Source organism: Siphateles boraxobius, unplaced genomic scaffold, assembly GCF_051911475.1.
Source record: "Siphateles boraxobius isolate OS27281-9 unplaced genomic scaffold, OSU_SipBor_1 53, whole genome shotgun sequence".
Classification (NCBI taxonomy): domain Eukaryota; kingdom Metazoa; phylum Chordata; class Actinopteri; order Cypriniformes; family Leuciscidae; genus Siphateles; species Siphateles boraxobius.
In genome coordinates, this window is record NW_027509175.1 from 6049321 (window position 1) to 6072436 (window position 23116).

The 23116-nt window shown below is 35.5% G+C and overlaps 1 protein-coding gene across 5 annotated transcripts in view; it reads right to left on the reverse strand.

The window, feature by feature from the left end:
- Window positions 1–23116, reverse strand: part of gne (glucosamine (UDP-N-acetyl)-2-epimerase/N-acetylmannosamine kinase) — a 33894-nt gene that overhangs the window by 8251 nt on the left and 2527 nt on the right. The window contains exons 1-6 of one of the 5 annotated variants that reach the window (XM_077205148.1): window positions 15596–16553; window positions 6180–6203; window positions 5168–5376; window positions 1818–2272; window positions 1528–1680; window positions 162–374 (exon numbers count right to left, since the gene is read on the reverse strand). In XM_077205148.1, coding sequence (XP_077061263.1) covers window positions 162–374; window positions 1528–1680; window positions 1818–2272; window positions 5168–5376; window positions 6180–6203; window positions 15596–15598 — 1057 coding nt within the window. In that variant the 5' untranslated portion in view covers window positions 15599–16553. Of the gene's footprint in view, window positions 1–161; window positions 375–1527; window positions 1681–1817; window positions 2273–5167; window positions 5377–6179; window positions 6204–9910; window positions 10111–15595; window positions 16554–17243; window positions 17410–23116 lie in introns of those variants that run through there. The other 4 variants (XM_077205146.1, XM_077205150.1, XM_077205149.1 and 1 more) reach the window with 4 other exon arrangements.

The window sequence follows — 23116 nt, forward strand, 5'->3', positions numbered from 1 at the left end:
AGGCAAATACTAAAGACAGTCAATTATCAAAAAGCAGTCTGGGCTTGTTTAGAAAAGAACCATGCCATTCTGGTTTCAAGGTTCCAATTGAAAAACTATAAACAGAACAGAAAAATGGTGATCATATCCTGTCAGCAAGTCATATTCGTATCTAATCTCACCTGTTTCTCGACCCGTCTGACGAGTACCCAAGTTAATGACAGGTGTCCCGAAAGCTCCGGCCTCACGAACTCCACAGCTGCTGTTCCCAATCATGCAGCCGGCATGTGCTATCAGCTGGATGAACTGATCGAACGGAACATGCTTTACCGCACGGAATTGTGGATGCTGCTCGATTCCCTTCCGCCTCATCACACGAACCATCTCCTTACTGCCTACATGAGACAAACGCAGAGCAGTATGGCATTAACGGGGCGGAATTCTCCTACGCTTCTTTATTCAGGGAGTTCATTCAGAGAAATTAATTCTAAGACAAGTCAAGAGATTTTTATTGTCATTTCTCTCCTAAATGCAGGGGAAGAAACAAACTGATAAAGTCTGAATTTGAGTTATTTTAAACAATATATTAGTACTGCCTCACGAGTCACAATTTCATAGAAAGGTGCATTTCGTCACAAAGCCACTTCCACAGCCACTTTTCAATTCAGACTATTATATATATATGTATACATAAAATATTTCAAATTACTATTCAAATTGAAATAATAATTAATTTAAATTAAGCTTAAATAAAATAAAATATAGATTAAAAACAAAATTTAAAAAATTTAAATAAAAATGCAGTTTAAGGTCAAGTACTACAATTGCTAAAATTGAAATTAAAATCATTAGAAATATAAAAAATGACAAATAAAATTCAAACATACAATAGAATTACTAAAACTAGTCAAAATACAGAAATAAAAGAAATTTGGAATGAATAATAAATACTATAATAGTATATAATTAACACACATTTATATTGTGTTTGCAGTTTTTGCAGAATTTCTTCTTTGAAGTTACAGGAAAAATAACTAATAGCACACTGTCACTATACAATTACATTCATTTCACACTACAATTATTATATTATATATACTATATTCTGAGTTTTTTTGTTAAAGTTACAGCAACAACAACTATATTCTGACCATTACCTTAAAATTACTTTACTATGTACTATGATATCAAATGTTGGTCATATCACCTTTCCTCAGAGGCAGGGCCATTTTATTGTTTAGACTCCTTGTGTCTCAGTAACCAGACTGGAGTTATATTACAATGGACAAAAAAGCACCTCTGTTTTGACTGTTGCTTCCAGTTGTGTCTAACTGTCATTAACACCAAACTGAAAACAAACCATGGCTGTCTGTTTCTAGAGCCCTTGCAAGTTATCTTAGATAGCTGACAAAGCCACTGAGGGTCACAATAAGCCAGAAACAGAAACCAGTTGTACATGGGCAGAAAATGTGTGTATAATCTTCTGAGGCACAAAAAGTGTGAAGGGTCAGAGAGAAAGAAAAACAGAAAACGAGAGAAACAGCTGACCTGCGTCAATATTTGGGAAAAGAATGAGAGTTTTCTTGTTGAAGGAGATGATAGCGTCCAGCATTAACTCGTATATCTTAATGGAGTTCTTGATGTCTGTGGTAACAGGATGCTGCAGGGCCACAATATAGTCCTGCTCCTTCACCTCACCCCCTGTTTAATAAAGAACCACATATGCATAAATGATAGTATCATTTTAACCAAACTTCACAGTAGTTATCATTTTGCGCTATTTAACTCTTTGGATTGCATAGGCTTCATTGCTTATCTCATCCCATTAATTTACATACCAATCCAAGACTTGATGATATCAGCATAATCGTCTCGTTTGTGGGCGGAGAGCAGCTTGTCGTATGACGGGCAGCCAGCCAATAAGATATGAGAGTGGTCTTCGCACATGGAGATGAGGTGTCTCTCGGCTGAGCGGGTGCAGACGGCGTGGTAGTGTGCCAGTTTGGAGATGGCATGACGAATTGAATCATCAATGGTTCCGCTTACTTCTCCACCTTCAAGGTGCAATATGCGAATGTTCATTAGAGACGCTGCCGTCGCCAAGGCCAGCGCGTCAAAACGGTCGCCATGAACGAGCAGAATGTCAGGGGCGAGACGCTGGAGCACGTCGGGAAGCTTCACGAGAGCGAGACCCACGGACTCCACCATGGCAGCTTCGTCCTCACCACGAACAATGGTGTGCAATTTAGAGCCGATATCAAACTCATCCTGCTCAATCATACGGAACGTGTTTCTGGGAAAGAAAAAGACAAAAATAATCATGAAATATGCCTTAGTGTTGCAAATAACGATTACTTTAATAATTGATTAATCTGCTGATTATTTCTTCGATTAATCGGATGGAAAATGTATTATTATTAACAAATAAATACATTTGAATCAATCAATTATTTACTAAATTGTTATTCCTCATCCTGCCCTGTGAGGTCTGAGAAGTTTAGCAAAGACTCACTTGCTGTTAGGACAGGATTGAACAGATGCAAATTTTAAATACTCGCAGCCAGGGCTTGACATTAACACCCGCCAAATACTAGCCACTTTGGCAGGTTGAATTTTATATATAATACATACATTATTCAATTGTAGTCTTTTAAAAAGGCATCTGAAATAAACTAAGTGCAATTTAGTTTTGTCAAAATATCGATTTTCAATACATATCGATATTGAAATATCTGAAATGCTTCCAATACTCATTTTTTGCAGAATACACAATACCAGCTGCGCTTTTTCGCTCTCGCATCTCTCCAACAGGGATTTTACACCCAAACCAGTCTCCCCTCACTCGCTAGTTTAATTTCCTCTGGATGAATATTGTTGGTGTTCCAGGGCTTGAATTTCGGTATGGGACTGCGCATAATTTTTGTCAGTCCAGCATATTTTGTGCTCACTCCCATAGTGTGCGCATATAAAGCCGCCTCTCAGTATTAAATTAAGTTCTTTTTCGCTACTTAATGCAATTAATCAGTCAAATACACCCCAAATAATGTCAAAATGCTTATGTAAACACAGTCAGTTATGTTTTAAGTGAACGTAAACAGTAAATGCATGAGTAACAGTATAATGGATCCGTGCGTCAAGTCTTAAAGTGACAGCAGCCCAATATACCTGCTGCCCAATTATGAGATAATATTAAAAATATCTATATGGCAGTTTTTCCCCAAGGTAACGATGTCAAATTGTGGCCAGTGCAAATGCTGAGTGGCTCGTAACTTTGGAAAACCACAGTGGCTGGTGAGCAAAAAGAGTTTGTGCCAAGTCCTGATCGCAGGACATTCTCAGGACAATCATTACTTTTACAGATATGGATACATAGTGAAACGTAAGTTATGTGCTGAGGAAATCAATTTTGAAATGCACTCTCATTTTTAGGACAAATTGGGTTTTACACTTTTCCCACAGCAGCTCACTTTACATCGTCCGCTGTTTGTCCATAGAAATGCATTATTCACTGCTGTAATGTGGTTGGATTGGCGGAGGTTTTCTGCACATAGTGGCAGATGCAATTAATTGAAGATAAAATTAGTTGTCGATTTTTTTCATGATCGATTATTATTGATTTTTTTAATAGATTAGTTGTTGCACCCCTATTCTGCATCAAAGAGCAATAGCATTTAAAAGCTGTTAGAAATAAAAGATCAATCACAATTCAGTATGGAAATAAATGCAAGTTCAATTGGGTTTCAGACAGTCAGTAAGTGTACAAATATTACAAGACACTATCGCTGTATGTTACAATTCTGTATGTTCGAATGGTGAACATTTTAAGAATGCAAGTCCATTTTCAATAAGTCATCATATTTTTTCAAGTATGTAGTAACAAAGTCTGAAATTATGTAGAAAAAGTTTGTATGGTAAGACTAAGAGACAGCTTGTTTTCCATTTTCTTTGAAATAGAATAAAGGTAATGTCAAGTTTTTTTGACCCAAGGAGGAGTAAAAGCTGGTTTGGCTTCATTGTTTCTCGCAACCATCAGCAGCTCACTGTGAGAGCCGAACTCCCACCGTCAAGAGCTACATTCCAACATTTCCATTGCAACAGTGAGAAATAATGCTGATTCATGTTTCGAACCTCTCAGCCACATTCACGTACATTCTTACTTAAATTGGAACGTAAAGTCCACACTTACGAGGCTTAGTAACTACTAACTAGTTTGTAACTAACTCTGTACTTTATCCGATTGCACCATTTAGCTAGTAGGTCGTAAACTCTCCGTAAAGTAATGCGTAGTTGCATAATATGACGGTTACCCTCAATATTCCAATATCAGCCTTTAAATATATTAACAGAAGTTGTGTTTGTGTTGAAATGCCGTGATCTTATACGTTTATCCATCATTCTAACTTATTTTGCCTCACGTAACTAACAGTAAAAATAAGTTTCCATTAAATACGACACTATTCAATCATGAATAATACAATAGGTGATTTTATATGTAAATAACATTCAGAAACTGTATTTGAAACTAAATAAGGATAAATAAATACTGATACAAAAAAAAGAAATTAAATGTATTGATTATGACTGATTTTCTTTGAAATGTGAAAAAGTGAGTGTAAATTTCAGCATTATCATATATGTCTAAAGTGAAATGGATTAATTGCATCTAACACAAGTTTTTGTTTTCATAATCTGTGTGTGTGTGTGTGTGTGTGTGTGTGTGTGTGTGTGTGTGTGTGTGTGTGTGTGTGTGTGTGTGTGTGTATTGTATATGTATTGTATGTCGGTGGGTGTGTGCGACCTCCATAACATGATCTCTATGTAAATCTGTTATAGCCCCGCAGTGGAAAACGAAACCATATCCTTACCAGATGAGCCGGATCGGCACGGAATGGAGCGGTTAAGCAATGAGAACGGTTTGGACCGACAGTGGAAAAGCGGCTATTGTTTCCACTGTTTTTGTCCATACAATGAACACCAATAGCAACCAAAACAACATTGGACCCCAACGACTTTCCAATGCACGGACAAAATGACTTTTGTGTTCCACAGAAGAAAGGAAAGCATTTTAGGTTTGAAATGACTAAACCAATTTATCGGTTTATTTTATTAATACAAATTTGACGTTCCCTTCAACCATTTAATGTAGATAAGTTAAACAGATGATATGACTTCAGTTCAGCAGCCTTACCCGTAATCATCAATGAGATGTGAACCCAGCACCACCACCTCCAGGTCAAAGATTTCAGGTTGAGACTTGATTCCGAACATGATGGGGGCGAGTTTAGAGTAGTCCGCTCTGTTACAGGTGGCCACGCACACCCGTAGTCTTTGCTTCAACCCATTCTCCGATCTCTCCATCTTCTCCAGTGCTCGCTGGGTCTTCAGATAATAAAGCTCCTAAATGAGGAACATGATTACAAATATATATGGTATTCCGAGAAAGCAAAAAGAAGAATGAATATGCGAATTTTGTCACGGCTAAATGCACTTTATTGCTTTACAAAATGGTTACAATGTAAGAAAATCACTACAAAAAACAATGATTTATTTAGCAAATTCATTAAGCGTCATCCTATAACTAGCAGATATAGTCCCTGACATGTAAACTAAAGTTATATAAATAATAGATGTATTTCAGCATCTTTAGATTCAAGTTTGGGGTCGGTAACATTTTATTAAGGAATTAATACTCTTATTCAGCGAGGCTGCAATAAATTGATCAAAAGTGACAGTAAAGACATTTATAATGTTCTAAAAGATTTCAGATAGATTTCAATTAAATGCTGTTCTTTTTAAAGAACCTTCTTATTTATATTCATAAAAGAATCCTGAAACAAATCCCTGTTTCCAAAATTATATTATGCAGCACAATGGTTTTCATCATTGATAATAATAAGAAATGGTTATTTAGAATGATTTCTGAAGGATCATGAGTCATGACACTAAAGACTGGAATAATGATGCAGAAAAATTAGCTTTGCCATCACAGGAATAAATTAAATTGTTAAAAATATTAAAATAAAAACTGTTATTTTGTTGTAATATTTTACAATATTACTGTTTTTATTTTATTTTTACCAAATAAATGCAGCCTTGGAGAGTACAAGTGACTTTTTTCAAAAACATAAAAACAAATTACTGCAGTAAATCAGAGCAAGCCGTTCATGCCGGGTTGCCAAATTGAGAAGGATCATACTTACATGAGTATTCCTGACCTGAACACTCTGAGGCATGAAAACAGAATAAGGAAAGAAAAGAAGTATATTTTGCTACGTCACTTCATAGAGGAATATAAAACTTACTAAAGCGACCTGTCTGACTAATGACTTTAAATTCTTTACTTTCTTTATTTTAAACACCCTTTCTATGCCAGAGGACACATTCAAACGCTTGTTTCTGTATTTGGACATTGCCATTTTAAACAATTCAAATCTGTTTCATTGGCAAAAAGCAAACACAACTGGAAAGAAGGGGCAAAGTACATGGAATAAAGTCGCTAGTATCATGAGTGTCAAAGTCCCACAGCATTATGATAAAATTACCAAACCATACAAAGTCAGCTTGTTGAACATTTAGACAAAATATAAAAAGTTTGCCCATGTGTTTTATGTTGTGTGTCAGATACATCAGGCGTTTATGCCCATTAGGATGATATGTGAAAATATGGAACTAACACATAAGTTTTATTCAGAAGCCCAAAAAAGAAGATGAAAATCTGATAATGTAAACTTTATTGCTTTTTTATTAATATATATATATATATATATATATATATATATATATATATATATATATATACACACACAAATATATTATGTAAACACAATCTTTTTTGTTAGATGCGATTCATCGATTTGACACCTCTTTGTCTCCCAATAATATAAGATAAGTTGATATTTAAATGCTTAGTTTTATGATCGAAGCATAATGCAATGCAACCTGAAGATGAACATTTTTACAAGTATACTAAAAGGCCACTATAAAAGTTATGTACCTAGATTGTGTACAATAGGTTTTTCAGCAAAGTTTTGAACATGCTGATAATTTAGAAATATGAATCTGTAGGCTTTATGAGGTTAAAGCATATAAAATTCAATAGATTGCATTGAAATAAAATGTAAACCCTTGAGAATAAAGAAAGGGATATGAATTTAATTTTTAGTGAAGACAAGAAAAAAACATCATACAGCGAGAATATAATTGAATCCCAAAGCAATTAGTTTTATTTATCGGATTTAAGATGAGCATATTGTCATAATATGATTTCATACAGCTTTATTATTATTGTTAGAAGAGAGATATTTAGAGGCTTTTTCAACCATACTCAAAGGAAAATTATCCCAAACACAGACGAATGTCACAAGGGTGTGTCTTGGAACCATTGCAAATATGTTACATTTTGTGGTTTGAGTCCTCATGTTCGGTCACAAAGCCAAAGCAAACTAGAAAATCAGGTCTTGTCAAATGGAAATTATCAGAACTGTATGCCTAAATGCCAAACCAGTTTCACTAGAGAACTGAATGCTTAAAGTGTTTACCCAAAAATGAAAATTAGTCATCAAGTAGTCAAGTTGTTCTAAACCTGATTATTGACATTCTTCAAAACATCTTCTTTTGTGTTCAGCAGAAGAAACACATTCATACAGGTTTGGAACAACTTAAGGGTGAGTAAATGAACGAATTTTAATTTTCGTGTGAACTTTCCCTCAAATGAAATGGAACTGATTCAATAAAAAAATAAAGATGTCCAAGATGTTTCATGTTCTTACAATTGAAAGAGGTGTATCGAAGACTTTGTCCGTATGTATTGCACCTGGATGTGAAAGCCCTGCTCTAAGCGATGTCACACGTTTTTTAGGCCAAAATATTTTTTGTCACATACAGCAAACATCTCGCTAGCTGCCTGTCCCCTGAACACACTGTAAAAAAACACGGTCTCTGCAGACACCCCAGGCTCCACAAACGCCAACAAAAACAAACTGGGCTTACCCGCACCACGAAACATAACAAACTGTTCCAGCCAATAACCGATAAGGGGGGTTTGGGGGTGCGGTTTGGGGGGTTAGTGCGCGGATGAGGAGGAGGGAGGGTCTAGCTAGCCTCCGTTTTGTCTGACAATACTTCGAATGTCAACAAGAAGTGACGTCACCCGACATCGCTTAGCCTTAGAGCACCTTGAAGGTTGAGTTCATTAAAAAAAATAAAAACTTTGAAAAAACTAATAGAATATTTGAAAAAATGGTGACAAAAAGCAAAAAAGTATCTAAGTAATGCATTTATAAAAATCTATTTTAAAATATGCTTGCAGAATTATCCGCTCTCAAAATGATAATTTTATAAGACAAAGCAGTCATATTGTGCTGTACATTCATTTTTCAATATCACATGACACTGTGAAATGTACTTAATGTTCAACTGTAATACTTGACATGTCACAGAGAATCGAAGGTTAGAGAATCAAACTCGTTAAATTGGATCAAAGGAACATATGAATGGGAAAAAAAATGTAATTAAATGAAAAAAAATCAACAAACATTTTCTATGTGCTGTGTGTTTGCTTCACAGCAAACTGTTTATTGCCAAGGTAAGATCAAAACAATGCAAAATTTCAAAAGTTTGAGGTCAGTTAAGATTTTTTGGGTCACACTTTAGATTAGGGTCTAATTCTCACTATAAACTATGACTTTTGCCTCAAACTCCAAACTACTGCTTATTAATAGTTACTAAGGTAGTAGTTAAGTTTAGGAATTGGGAAAAGGTATGTAGAATATGGTCATGCAGAATAAGGCATTGATATGTGCTTTATAAGTACAAATAAACAGCCAATATCCTAGTAATACGCGTGTTAATAAGCAAAGTTAATTGTTAAAATTGGACCCTAAACTAAAGTGTTACCATTTTTTAAATGTTTTTGAAACAATGATCGTATGCTCACCAAGGATGCATTTATTTGAATAAAAAATATATATTATTACAATTTAATTTAACTGTATTAATATTGTTTAATATAATTTAATCCTGATGGCAAAGCTGCATTTTCAGCATCATTACTCCAGACTTCATTCACATGAACTTTCAGAAAAATAATTCTAATATTCTGATTTGGTGCTCAAGAAACTTTCTGATTATTATCATCAATGTTGACAACAGCTGTGCTGCTCAATATTTTTGTGGAAACCATGTTTTTTTCAGGATCCTTTGATGATTAGATAGTTAAAAACAGCATTTATTTGAAGTAGAAATCTTTTGTAATAAATCCAATGTCTTTACTGTTACTTATGATCCATTTAATGCATCCCTGCTGAATAAAAACATTTAAACTCACTGACCACAAACATTTAAAGGTGTTTAAATGCGAAATAAGCTTAACCTGACATCTAGACGTGTATGTGCATTCTTCAGGCAGAAGAAAACTGCATTAAAATGACTGATTTAAAGACACTTCACTTTGTGGGATTAAAACCACACACGTGATTTTACAACCGTGCTATGACATTAACAAGGTCTCAGACAGTACAATGTCTGTGCCCTATTGAGAGCTGTAAATAGAACATCTTCAGGGCCAACTCCCACACGTCCACCAAAAATGAAGTTATAGCGGCATATGGCAGTGCAAGGCATTTTGGGAAATCATCACTTCATCACAGTTGTCCTACATAGGGTACTGCTCATCTGTCCAACCAACCCCTGTGTTTCTGTTGTATTCTCTACATAAAAATATCATTCTGACAAAGTGTTCACATCAAGACCACAAGTCCACCATGTTTCCAGCTCACACACTCGTCATCCCTGCTAAAAGCCATCACAAGACTCTAGCTGCACCCTAGTCATTACAAACGGGGGAGGGAGGGAGGGAGGGAGGGAGGGATGGAGGGATGGAAGGAGGCAGAAGGAATGAGGAAAGCAAATGACAAAATGGCATCTGACTCACGTGTGGGTTTCTAGCATGTCCCGGCATCATAGTATGAGCAGTGTTTTCTTTAAGACTCCCTTCTGAATTAAAAAGAACCCCTCTCTAGCTGCTCTCCCTCTATTCAGTGTCTCTGACAGACATTAAAGCAGAAAGGAGGAGGACAGCGGCCCACTGAATGCTTCACACAAAGCAGCACGGGAAGGAACAACCCAGGGGGCGGAGTCAGAACAGCTCCTGCACACCAACTGGCTGTCTTTGAGAGAGGCAAGACGGGTGTCTCCGCCCCTGCATCCTCTTCCAGTCCAGAAAGGAGTTTTTCGAGTGTTCAAAAGGGAAGAAAAACACATACACTCAATAGTTGCCAAGCATTTGTACACATAACTCACTCTGCCAGATCGTATTGCCTTATCTCCATGTGTACATCCTTTGTACATTCGATCACATTACTGCAATTCCGACAACACACTTTCAATATTAAATGCCTTCACAAATCTGATAAAATTACAGATTTTGAAGCTAAATGGCCATTTTTTTTACCTTGAAACTGGTTTTCAGAGGGCTTTTTTTTCTAACCAGAAAAATAGATCTTTTTTGTAAAATATTTTTTTATTTAATTAAATAATTGAAAATCGAAAATTAGAATAAATTATTATTTTAAAATATACAGTATCAGACATTACAAAAAAATAGGAACTTTGGGGCATATTTTTGAAGACAAGTCTGAAAATATTAATTAATTAATTATATTTATTCATTATAATAATGTCTTGGTAACATAAATAATATTCAACATTCTAACAAAACTATGCTGATATGCAATGACAAAAGATTATTGAAAACAAACATGTTTAGATATTTTCAAATGATAGCCATTTTAATTAGTTCATTATAAATTTCTCTTTTCATTACTTAATTGTAAAGTTATTCAATTTAACATCAACCATACGACAATAAATGGCACAAATTTTATGGGTGTTTTTTAAATGGGAATTAATTATAATAATAAATAAATGTTAATAAATGTATAGTTTATTAATATAATGCATGTATAGCATGTTTTACATTAATATATATATATATATTTTAATTATAGCCAATTTAATTTATGCGTTTATCATAAATGACTCTTTTCTCTGAATTTCTGAGTTACTTTGCAGTGAAACAATCCAACATCAACACAAAAAAAATCCTTTAGCTCAAGCTGTATTTGATGTGACTCTTTCATTGTGCCCTGTAAAAGAGCCACGTCCTCATAACCTGTGACCTCCACAGTAAGAGTGACGAAGCAAGTACAGTTGCCTCTGTATGGGATTGACAGTGTATGCACATTTGTAAGGGTGTGTTGTGTGCTCAGAGAGCATTAAACTTTGGTGTGGTGGACAAGGATATGTGTGTTTGCATTTCAACTGTTACATTCATTACATTGACAGTGATATGTGTTCTATGATCTACAACAAGAAGGAACTCTGTCACTGTTAACAGAGATAACACCTTAGGTTTGAAGAAAGTGTAGTGAAGCGAAGTGGGTGTAGAGAACTGCAGAAAGCAGAACTAGGCAACTTTCAGAACACTTAGGCCACGTCCACACGAAGCTAGAGCTGTCCCTATCCGATCTTTTTTTTAGGAGACATTCTAATTGTTTATTAATAAACTAGTGTTTTCTGTGACGATGATGACTTGCCACCTTCGCATTATTGTGAAGGTCCCTATAAAAAGAAATGCGCACTTCATAGGGATTATTAGAGTTGTCTGTTTCTTTTCTTTTTGAATTGTTTTGTTTAAAAGTAGACATTTCAAGCTTAGATATATTTCTGAGTTTCTGTTTATTTATGAGACAAGCTTCAGTTCACGTGCGATGCAAATTATGTCACGTCGGCGCCTCCATGTCCTAATTATAGGCTATTGTAGGGCTGGACAATAATTCAATATCAATATACATCGCGATATTTTTTTCCGATAACGATGATATGATTTTTAAACACATTTTCGATATTTCAATATACATAGCAGCATTTGTCACTGACTGACGTTGGGCGCGCAGCCGTCAGAAAGAGCAGAACACAATTGGCTACTTTCCTGATGACGTACACCACAGACACGCAGCCACTGCTCAGAGCAGCGGATCTCCAACGCGGCAAGTTTCAGCCACAGAATGAGCTCCCCTGACCGCAATGCAAATGTGACTGAACGAGCTTCCACAAGTGAGGAGAAAGCAGACGAAATAGTTGATAAGAGAGGAAAGACTTATTCAGTGGTGTTTCGGTCTTTCAGCGTGCTGCAAAATGTGCCGGAGTGTGACTGCCGAGTCCGACTAGCAGCGGGAACACATCAAACGAGGATCAGGAGATAGACTGTGCCGATGCGCGCGTCCGCGGCCAGGAACGTCGCGTCCACACTCTAAAAATAGCTCACCGAAAGTTCTAATGAGCAGGTATCGCTCCCTGTGAATGTCCTGACGCGCGCACACACACACGCACACGACGCGCAGAATCCAGTTCTCTTTCTTTAGCGCTTGAATAATAACACACATTTATGCCAAAATGTCTGTTTTGTCAATTGTATCCTCACAAGAACAGTCTTTAATGAGTTAAATAAAATCTTAAATGAAAGTTAAGAGTAGACTAAATGCGTAAGATCCTCTCATCAGCAACAGATCTTAAAGGGACAGCAGCCAATTCTGTCTGTCAGTTAAGTTAACCAAAGAACAAAGGGGAACAGAGCAAATTACTCACTGATCTTGTCTAAAGAACGTTTGTAGCTTTAATAAGGATTCATCTATATTTAATTTATAATTTATGCAGTTCAGACTATTTGATAACCTTATTCAATTTCTGTATATTTCAGTTATATTTACACACAAAACATTAATGGTGCACATTTTTGACTTTATAAAATGATTATCTCAAGTCTTGAAAAAAGTAAGACATATTTTTGTTATACATAGTTTAGTAGCCTACTTTTATTTTTGGCAGAATTTATCATTATAATCAACTTAATTATTTCCTGGATTTTGTAACACCATAGTCCCTACATTTATGTAAATGCAGGAAATGGGATTCAAATCGGAAAAAAAAAATTCCCCCATTTTGTGCACCAAATGTTGCACAAATGTAATGGAAAATGTAAATTTAAAAACAGAAATGCATTGCCATTTTACATATTACATTGTCATTTTGCATATTACATTTCAAACTGAATATTGCTACCCATATGCTTTCATAGTCTTGTAGCAGGTATTGAGAAGAGAATATTATTGTTATGATGGGTTATTTCATTGCTTCATGTAGTTTGTTATGGTGCAGTACCGAAAGACTCCAGCAGATTTCATATACTTGGCAAATTCATTTTTCAGAAGATTGTAGGTACAGACATCTGTTATGGGCGTTCTTGGCAGTTTTTCTGAGGCTTTTATATTGTTCATATCGATATCGGAATTATATCGTATCGACCGAAATTAAGAAATATATCGTGATATAAAATTTGGCCATATCGTCCAGCCCTAGGCTATTGTCTGCTATATTTGCTTCTTATTTATTAAATCCAGGAAATTGGTTGATGAAACATTGATTAAAATTAAGATACAATTTATATAAAACGAAATTCACTTTAAAGAAAGGCTTTATACAAAACAAAACTTAATGAAGTGGTCAAAATTATGTGTCTCTATATTGCGCATCTTATGATTAGGCTACTCACGCTGTTCACTTTTCATATAATCAACATATATGAAATGGAAAAAATAACATAATATTTAAACATAAATATGAAACTAATATTTATGTTTAAATAATTACAAATAATTACAATAGACTACAACATGTAGGCCTACAGTACAGAGAAATGTAATGTCGGAGCGAACGCCGTGTTACCGGTGAGCATGAGGGGGCAGAGGTGCGTTTTTTGAATAATAATCAAATAATTCCCAGCGATGGTCGAATATTATTTTTGCTTGAAATGCCCATCCCTACAAAATACGAAATGTCTTAATCAGACAAAATACAAGCATCATAGCATAAGAAAGAAATATAAACAAATAAAGAAGTAAAATAAAGAAATACAAATACATTAAAGTAGGCCTAAATAATAAATAAAGAAATAAAAGAGGCTCAGTAGCTTCTGAAGCATGAACTCAAGCAAGTAGTCGCAGTTGTTGGGCTGTTAGCCTACTGATTTAGCGCGTCTGACTAGTCGACACGTGGGGTGATGACATCATCGTTTCACAAAATATACGGATTGGCCGTACACACGAAGACGCAAGGGTGTCGTTTTCAGATGTATCCACCCTGGGACCCGGTTTCAAAAAATAGCGGTTTCAGTCTCCCAAAACACCGGGTCCGTCTGGACGAAATGCCGATCCGATAAAAAATTTGTACGTATACAGCTACACGCGTCTCCGTGTGGACAGGGGCTTAGACTATGAGTGTAGGAACCTATTACCCAGTTAAGCATTATTTACACATCTGCATATTTGACGATTACGCATTTTACTAGAATTGTAATGAGACGCGTTTGTAAACCATGTTTTCCTCCAAAATAAAAGCTAGATGCAGTTTCCGTCAAAATAAAATATATCATGTGTTTATCTCTTTCAAGTATAGAAATTAGTACAAAACTAATTATGAAAGTTTTTTTTTATTTTTCAGTGCATTTGTTTTACAATATATGGCTATTATTACTGTCATGGGATTAATATTATAACTATTATTATGTAGTGTAATGTAGACAGACAATATATCACAACTAATAGAGTTTTGAGTTTTTCTTTGTTCAATTTGCAGACTGAATATGGGTTGGAGCTCTTAATTTTGAACTCTCAAAGTGCACCAGATTGATGAATTACATTTAAAAAGCACAACATTTTCCCCCTAGAGGTACAGGGGTCCTCTCACCACAGATTTACCAAAAATCCTATGGGAAACACTGGTATTGCTATGCCAATGCAGCTTATAGCTTGTTTCAGGATTCATCACTGTGGAGTATATAGTTAAATTGTATTTTACAATTAGTAGTTTTTTAATCTGTTAACTTTTACTCATTCCTATTCATTATTACATGGCATTAGTTGTTTTAAGGAAGTTGGTATACATATTCAAGGGCGTGCAAAGATCGGTTGTGTTTATGATACGTTGTGGGCCGGTCTGGGCCAAAATGCCGGGGCCGATTTTTTGTCTTAGACAAAAGTCTAAGCCCTTGTTTTTGCCCTGACAGAGACACGCTTGCAAAGTGCTGATCAAGTGTTTCAACTGGAGGTGAGAGATGAGACAAGATCTAAAACATACAGATACAGCTACTGCATGCAGTCTGTTCTGGAAGCTGTATCACCAATAGTGGGATAATTCACAACAAGCATCTGAAACTGAGGAACATCTTTGTCAGATGAGACTAGCCCTTTCAAAACAAAGAGAAATGGTGCCATCTACTGGAAGAACGAAGAGACAAGCACAGGACCAGAGCCCACCTGATCACGATAGAACAGGTGTGCCCGAAACTCTTCCTGGAGATCTCTCGCTCTCTCTCTCTCATTAACCATTTCAGTCGTCTCCAACTCTTAGGGATTTTATGGCCATCTCTCACCATACTTGAGAGACTCTCCATGAATTTTCTTAGCAATGATTTTTCTGAGCTTGCCACTTTCCCAGGTCTTTCAACTCTTCCCATTACATGGCTTGGGACTCACACACGCACAACCACACTCACACCTACCATTTAGCGTCTTCAGTTCCTGAAGATCAACCTTCCAGCAAAATTGAGCTCCAACCCAGGTCAAACACAACTGAAAAAGCTCATTCAGATCTTCAAGAGCCCTTGATATTTAAAGGGATAGTTCACCCAAAAATGAAAATTCTGTCAGTATTTACTCTCCCTCATGTTGTTCCAACCCCGTAAGAACTTCGTTCATCTTCGGAACACAAATTAAGATATTTTGGATGAACTCTGAGCGCTGGATCACTCCTCCATAGGCTTCTTAAGGGATTGAAGCTTGCCAGCCCCGAAAAGTTATTAAAGATATCGTTAAAATAGTCCAAGTGCCTACAGTGACTCAGTCTTAAGTTTATCAAACGACGAGGATACTTTTTGTGCGCAAAAAATAAATAACTTTATTTCAACTATTCGTTTCCTTCTATGTGGGCCTCGAGTCAGTTCACTAGTAATATAGCGCAGTTCTTCTGTCGTTGTACATCACACGCATCACACACATGACCGTCGGCCAATAGTGAGCCTACATGTGACGTAGCTCTTCGCAATCATACTAAATTAACTGACTAGAGGCCCACAGAGAAGGAAATGAATAGTTGAAATAAAGTCGTTATTTTTGTTTGTTTTTGCGCACAAAAAGTATTCTCGTCGCTTGATAAACTTAAGATTGAGCCACTGTAGTCACTTGGACTATTTTAACGATATCTTTAATAACTTTTCGGGGCCGGCAAGTTTAAATCCCTTAGAAGCCTATGAACTAGTATGGAGTGACCCAGCTCTCAGATTTCATCAAAAATATCTTAATTCATGTTCCGAAGATGAACGAAGGTCTTACGAGGTTGGCTGACAGAATTTTCATTTTTGGGTGAACTAAACCTTTAAAGACAGGTGTGTTGCTGTTGAATCAGGTTTGGATGCTAACTCTGCATGTAGGGTTAATCTCCACAAACAGGATCGGGCACCTCTGCAATAGACAATAGAACTGGATGAACAAATGATGATGTGCATAATGATAATCCGGTTTCTCTACCAGAAAGCATCTATAGCTTTTAACCGATTAGCATGAGATATAGTCTCACAGGACAGTAAGTGTGTCCAAATGACCCATCAGAACATAAGTTGGACTATGATAAATTCTTGCAGAAAACTGAGCTGAATTACACCTGAATTAAGTCCAGGTTGACTTGGCCTACATGAATGTTTCACTACATTAACTTATAATTATACTATTACCCTCTTTATAACACTAACCCAATTATTGTCATGTATTATTTTTTGTGTGTCTTGAGCGATGAGATATATAAAGGTATTGATATAGTCTATCTATAGATATACAGTATATTAATATATATATATTATATAACATTTGCTTTTCCTCTATATCGTCAATGTTACATACACAACAGCATATAAAAACACCGGGAAGACCAAGTATATTGATTTAGGTACTTATTTTAAGTTAAACTCAATTAAAGGAGTCCACATATGACATCTGCAAAAGTTCTCTAATACTCGTTTATAAGAACTGTATATTTCTGTCCAGCGACAGATCAAACTGAATGTAACGTGGCGAAAAGTTTCGTCTGTTCTCACACACACTCTACTGCTGGCCAAGGAATGCTAGCAAGCTATGTTAGCACTGCACATTACTTACGTTTGACACGATTATCTGTAGTACATTCCCTTGCGTGATAACGGGCGTTTATAGAATCGGATATCCCAAATACTGATATACTTGATCAATCATCAACATTAACGACGCGATGGCACTGGTGAGAATTCTTTCTCTGTTTCTGCAACTTAGAGCGGACGAGTCAGTCACAGCTCACTGCTGCCACCCACTGAAAGGGGCCTCGATTCATTTCATCAAAACAAAAATACTGTACATTCAAATTATTGAATATTACATATTATTTAATAATTGAATATTAATATTGCTTTGATTTTTTTAATCTAAACTATACAGTTTAAAAAATATATTATTAAAATCATTAATGCAATCAATAACAAATCTCTTCTCTGATTTTCTTTCTAAGACATTAACATGGATATAACATTAAAAACAAACTTTCTGTACTAAAACACATTCATAGCGGATGGAGTTGATCAAATGGGCCAGGCAATTTATATCTCAGCACTTCTGAGCATATAGTTTTTCTCATCCAAGCCTGATTTGCTTTGTCCACCTTAAATAAACTCACTCAGGAAAAATATATAATACATAGCTATATGGAATTTTAATTTACCTTTATTTTCTGTAGTGTACTTTTTCACAGACTGTGATGATGCATATTAGTGGTCATCAGCATCGTAAATCCTGCAAAGTTTTAATTTTATTTGATTTTTATGTACATTTATAACACTATACTTATTATTATACTATATTAGACCTATATCATATCATATTAATTCAAATTTCAAAAAAAAGAAATAGTAAACGCTGCTGTGAGGATGTTTCTAATACAGGTGCTATGGGAGTGATGGTCAAATTGACATCTTTCTCTCTTCCGACTGTCGTTATCAATCTCTCTCTCTCTCTTTCTCTCTCTCATATATATATATATATATATATATATATATATATATATATATTTAAATATATAGTTTTATTTTCTTCCTCTTTTGAAAGTTGTGAAAACACTGTTGTGGAGTTTTTATTTTGCTATTTGAGCAAATGGGAACACGAAAAATGTATTTAAAGGGGACCTATTATGCCCCTTTTTACAAGATGTAATATGCATCTTTGTTGTCCCCAGAATGTGTCTGTGAAGTTTCAGCCCATTTTGAGAGGAAGGAAAAACATGCTGTTTTCGTGCATGTATCTTTAAATGCAAATGAGCTGCTACTCAAATGCTACTTTTTAAATAATCTGCTTTCCAGAAAAGGGTGGATCCTGTACAGCTCGTGCCTTGGATACTCTGTACATCTGTTTGGTTATCATCTCTATCGCAGTCACGCTCACGTGACAGTGCAGTCCTTCATCATCATTGTGTTTTAAAGCCATATCAGTCTAAACTTCTGATATATGGTTTTCTGAGCGCACACATCCGAAGCATGCACACAGATAGCTGGCTTTCAGACTGTACGTGAGTGTTAAATTAACATCTCTTTTAGCGCTTAAACTGTCAAATAACCTTGTGTGTCAAATAACCTTGTGTGTCAAAAACACACAAAGTTCACATAAACACAGTCGGTTATGTCTGTGAAAGTAAACAGCAAGTAAAGAAATTGCATGTGTATATTAGATCTGTGTGAAAGTAGCATAATATATGTATCTACATATATATCTACTGCTATATAAGCTATGAATCAAACAACAAAAGAAAAACAGAAAATCACTCTCTGCTCTTGATTGGATAACTTTAGTGGATTTAATAAGAATACATACTTGAATACTGGTGTTAAATGCTCTGGCCAGGAGATAAACATGGCGGAGTGTGTACTAGCATTACAAACACTGAATTAATACCAATATATAAAAGTAAAGGACATGCTATATCAGATAATTGGGAATGTTGGACAATATTTATATATAACAGCAATAGAATAGCTTTACAGTCCAATTTTTTTTTTTATTTTTTTTTTGCAGTAGCTACTATCTTATATTAATGACCGTTAAAGCAAGACTATGTAAACAAAAAAACACAGCCACTGTCCATCATGTTCTATAAGATCATCATGTTTGTAGAATGATCCAGGGGATTACCCATAATATCAATAAATTACATATATATTCCCATGTAGCCTATGTCTGCTGCCTATATGAGAATATATGCAAAATTCATATATATAAAACACATAGAAATATATGAAACAATATAGCAAAAATGTCCGTTTTCATGTAAGTGCCATTTATGTTCCCATATATGCACATAAATGTTAAATATATGTAGCCTAAGACGCGTATGCATGTACTTATTTCAATGTATCAGTATCACATGCATGTATGTTTACATACATTTATTAAATATGTGGGAAACAAATATGTATGTCACATATTTATACTTAATGTTGTCTATATATGCAAGAAACCAATACTATACTGTAATATATGCAGATATATAGTATCATATGGATGAACTCAAATATTTTCTTCACATGTTTGGACATAAATGTTCATTACATATGTTGCAGGCATATATTGTGTTCTCAGATAAGTCAAATATATTTATAGATATATGTCATGCTATTTAAAATATAAGTACATGGTCATATATTACCTACATTTTTGTATGGGTATTTTTTTACAGTCTATGGGTAAAACGTACAAAATATATGTCAGCCCTAGTGGAGTTGGTAACTAATAATAGTAGTAAATGTGTAAAGTTGCATAAAATGTAAATACTCAATAAAGCAACCGTTATCTGTGCTGTTGTCCAGTGATCCAGTAGGAATTTTCACCCCAAAATGGCGGCCGCGCTACCGAAGCGCCACCTAGTGGCTGTTACCAAAAAAGCATCAGAGTTTCGCCTCTTGTTCTTCTATCCTCCTTGGGGCAGGTCTATGCTAATAAGGCAGAGTCCGTCATCAGTTGTGGGTGGGGCTTAAGAAGATGTGACGTCACAAAAGCTACAATCTGCAAAGGGCTTGTTCTGAGACACCGCTTATGATTTATGGGGATTCAAAAAAAGAGGAGGGAGTGGATTTTTACCATTATAGGGTGGCTGTGTACACACTGCCGACACACATTTCTGCTCAAACAAAATGTTAAAGGGAATTTAATGTAGTCTCTCATTCCATGGAAATGGAATGAGACCTGGAAATGTGTCGGGTTGCTGTTTATTCCGCAGATGGGTTATTATTTTTAGGGGTTGGTTTCAATGAAATGATTTCTTATGTGTGTCTCTCTTCCTCAAACATAGACAAACATATCACACACATTAACTATTTTATAGTCAGTACAGACTACTAGGACATGCAGCTTAATGGTGAAGGTGATTTCACCAAGTACAACATGTTTCTGGATTAACATCTTTGTGGAACAACATTGCAATCAACCAATCAGATTTGAGGGACAAGTTTACAGTTTATGTCATGTTGAGGCTTAAAACAAGGTTTAGGTGCTTCTATCAGTTTTATTCACCTCTAATTTTCCTCTTATTTAAGGGATAACTTATGGGTAGGTTTAGGGGTAGGGTTAGGACTACATTTTTGAACAGGAATGTTGTTCCAGGATAAACAAAATATATTGAGCATGTCTTACTTGTCAAAACCACAGTGACCGTATAGCTTAATACAGCTGCTCTGCACCTTTTCTCACCAGAGAAAGGTAAAGGTTGCGGGGAATTGGCGCAATGATTATAGGCTCACTCTCACGCCCATCAATATTCTATTCAATACACGCCTACTCAATAGCGCGAGATGATCGCGTGCCAGTCGCGCGACTGCAGAAGAGCAGCAGCAGTGCGGGTGGACGCGCGCTTGTTCGGTGCTGCATTGCAGTGGCATTGACATGATGTGCGTAAAAGTGGACCAGGTTGCATAATCAAAAGCGACTCTTTCCTCAAACTGCGCTTTGTAAAAACCCGAGTGGCTGGGAGAGGATGGGGGAGGGGTGGGAGTGTAACAGAGCATTCTTGACCCAGCGTGTCGCAGTGAAACGTGAGAGAGGGGAAGGGCACTTTCAAAGCAAAAACAAGCACCAACCACAGTCCACAGACTTTAATGAGGTTATCTGTCACTGGATAACCATGCAATGACAGGTACCTATGGCAAGCTGTTTTAATGTGTTTCTTTAAACTTAGCCTACTATAATTTTTTTACATGGTGCTTTTTTAGGCTACTTTAATTGTGACTAGTATTTTTTTTTATTCACATTATCTGAGAAGTGGGCTATTACTTAATTTTCATACTTGTCATTATCTAAAATGTGACAAATAACTATTCTGCTGTCACTGGTAACAAATTGCTCAATTTTATCTTTGAATTATGACGATCTACACTGAAAAAAGAGCCAACTTTCTTTTTTTGAATCAATTTTAATTTGTTGCAGATACATGCATTTTTTGCATTTGCATTTTGCAAGTTACATATTTATGGTTTGGTTCAGACCTTAAACTTTTAATAATAATCAAACATATGTATTCTCTTCAAGACAAAAATATTCATAAAAAAGATTTCGCCTATTATAAAGACCATATAGCCTACCTTAAAATATTTATTTTGACATAAGCCAAAATTTTACTTAATGTAGCTCAATATAATATTTTTTTCTTCTTTTTTTCCAACTTAATTTTATCATAAAATTTTAATTTCACTTAAAATAAAACCAAAAAAAATTTTTTTAGCCAATGTTTAATTTAGTTTACTTACAACTTTGAAAGTCCTTTATTTACTGTGATGTCTTTTTAAAATATGCTTCATATTCTATGTACTAAACACCAGAGAAATTAATAAAAACAACAATAATTTCACTATGCATCGACATCAACACTCCATGTTGAGCGAAAAATACTTTTTTTAAATGTTTCTTTTTTTTTTTCTATGGTATGAACAAAACTTTAAATAAATGTCACAGTCGTTTCACATTTTTCAGTGTAAGAGATCAGCTATTCACTTCTAAGTATATATTTCCAACTTTTGCTGTTACCTCCAGTTAAATAATTCAGTTCCAGAATTATTGAAATCAAAAATGGCTACTTTGCTGTCAAAAATATAATACAAGTAAGATTACATTTACAATTAAGACAGTCCAGGTTACTAACAAAAAATAATTATTTGTCACTGTTGGGAAAATGACTAGCAGAGAAGTAATAGTATGTGATGGAAAGTAGTAGTTATATAAGTGTATAGTGTATTATTAGGGATACCAAAATTCACTTTTGGAATAATTAGGCCTACAGGTTTATTTTTTCTTCATCACATTTTGGAGCTAGAGTTAAACCAGTCTTGCGAAATGTCTTTTCTCATGCTGTCCCTTCCCATTTTTCTGGGTTCTGTTGCAGACAGTCATAACCTGTTAAATTTGTCCTGACCTGTATAAATGGGGAATGCCAGCATGAATAACTCTTCAGGGACACTCTACACAGTGGAAAGGAGATGGCAGAGATGAATATGACCTGTGCACGATATTTATAAGACATTTCAAACTCATAATTCTCTTTCTCTTATCCTTCCAGTTCTTCAATAATCAGTTTGCTCTCCTCTCCCCGCTCCCTCCTCTTTTTGTCCACTCAGCTCTCTGCGCTGAGAGCGAATAAATCAGTGATTCCCATTTGGCTGCAGTCCAGAAGTGATAAATGCTCACAGAATAAAAATTCAGCAGAAGCAGTTGGACCGTAAAACATCCTCTCTCTCTCTCTTGCTTTCTCTCTCGCTCTCAGTCCCTTAATATTGATCTACATTCATGATCAATGCAACTGATGATCTCAGTGGGCGTTTCTGTTCATTGCTTGATATAATGACCTGCTATACCTCCTTTGTCAAACTCAGACATATATCTGTGTGATGAAAGAAATGAAGAAAACTGGACGGTTGTTCATTTTTAAACAAAGGAAAAAAAAAGACGAAATCACATTGTTGTGAAGT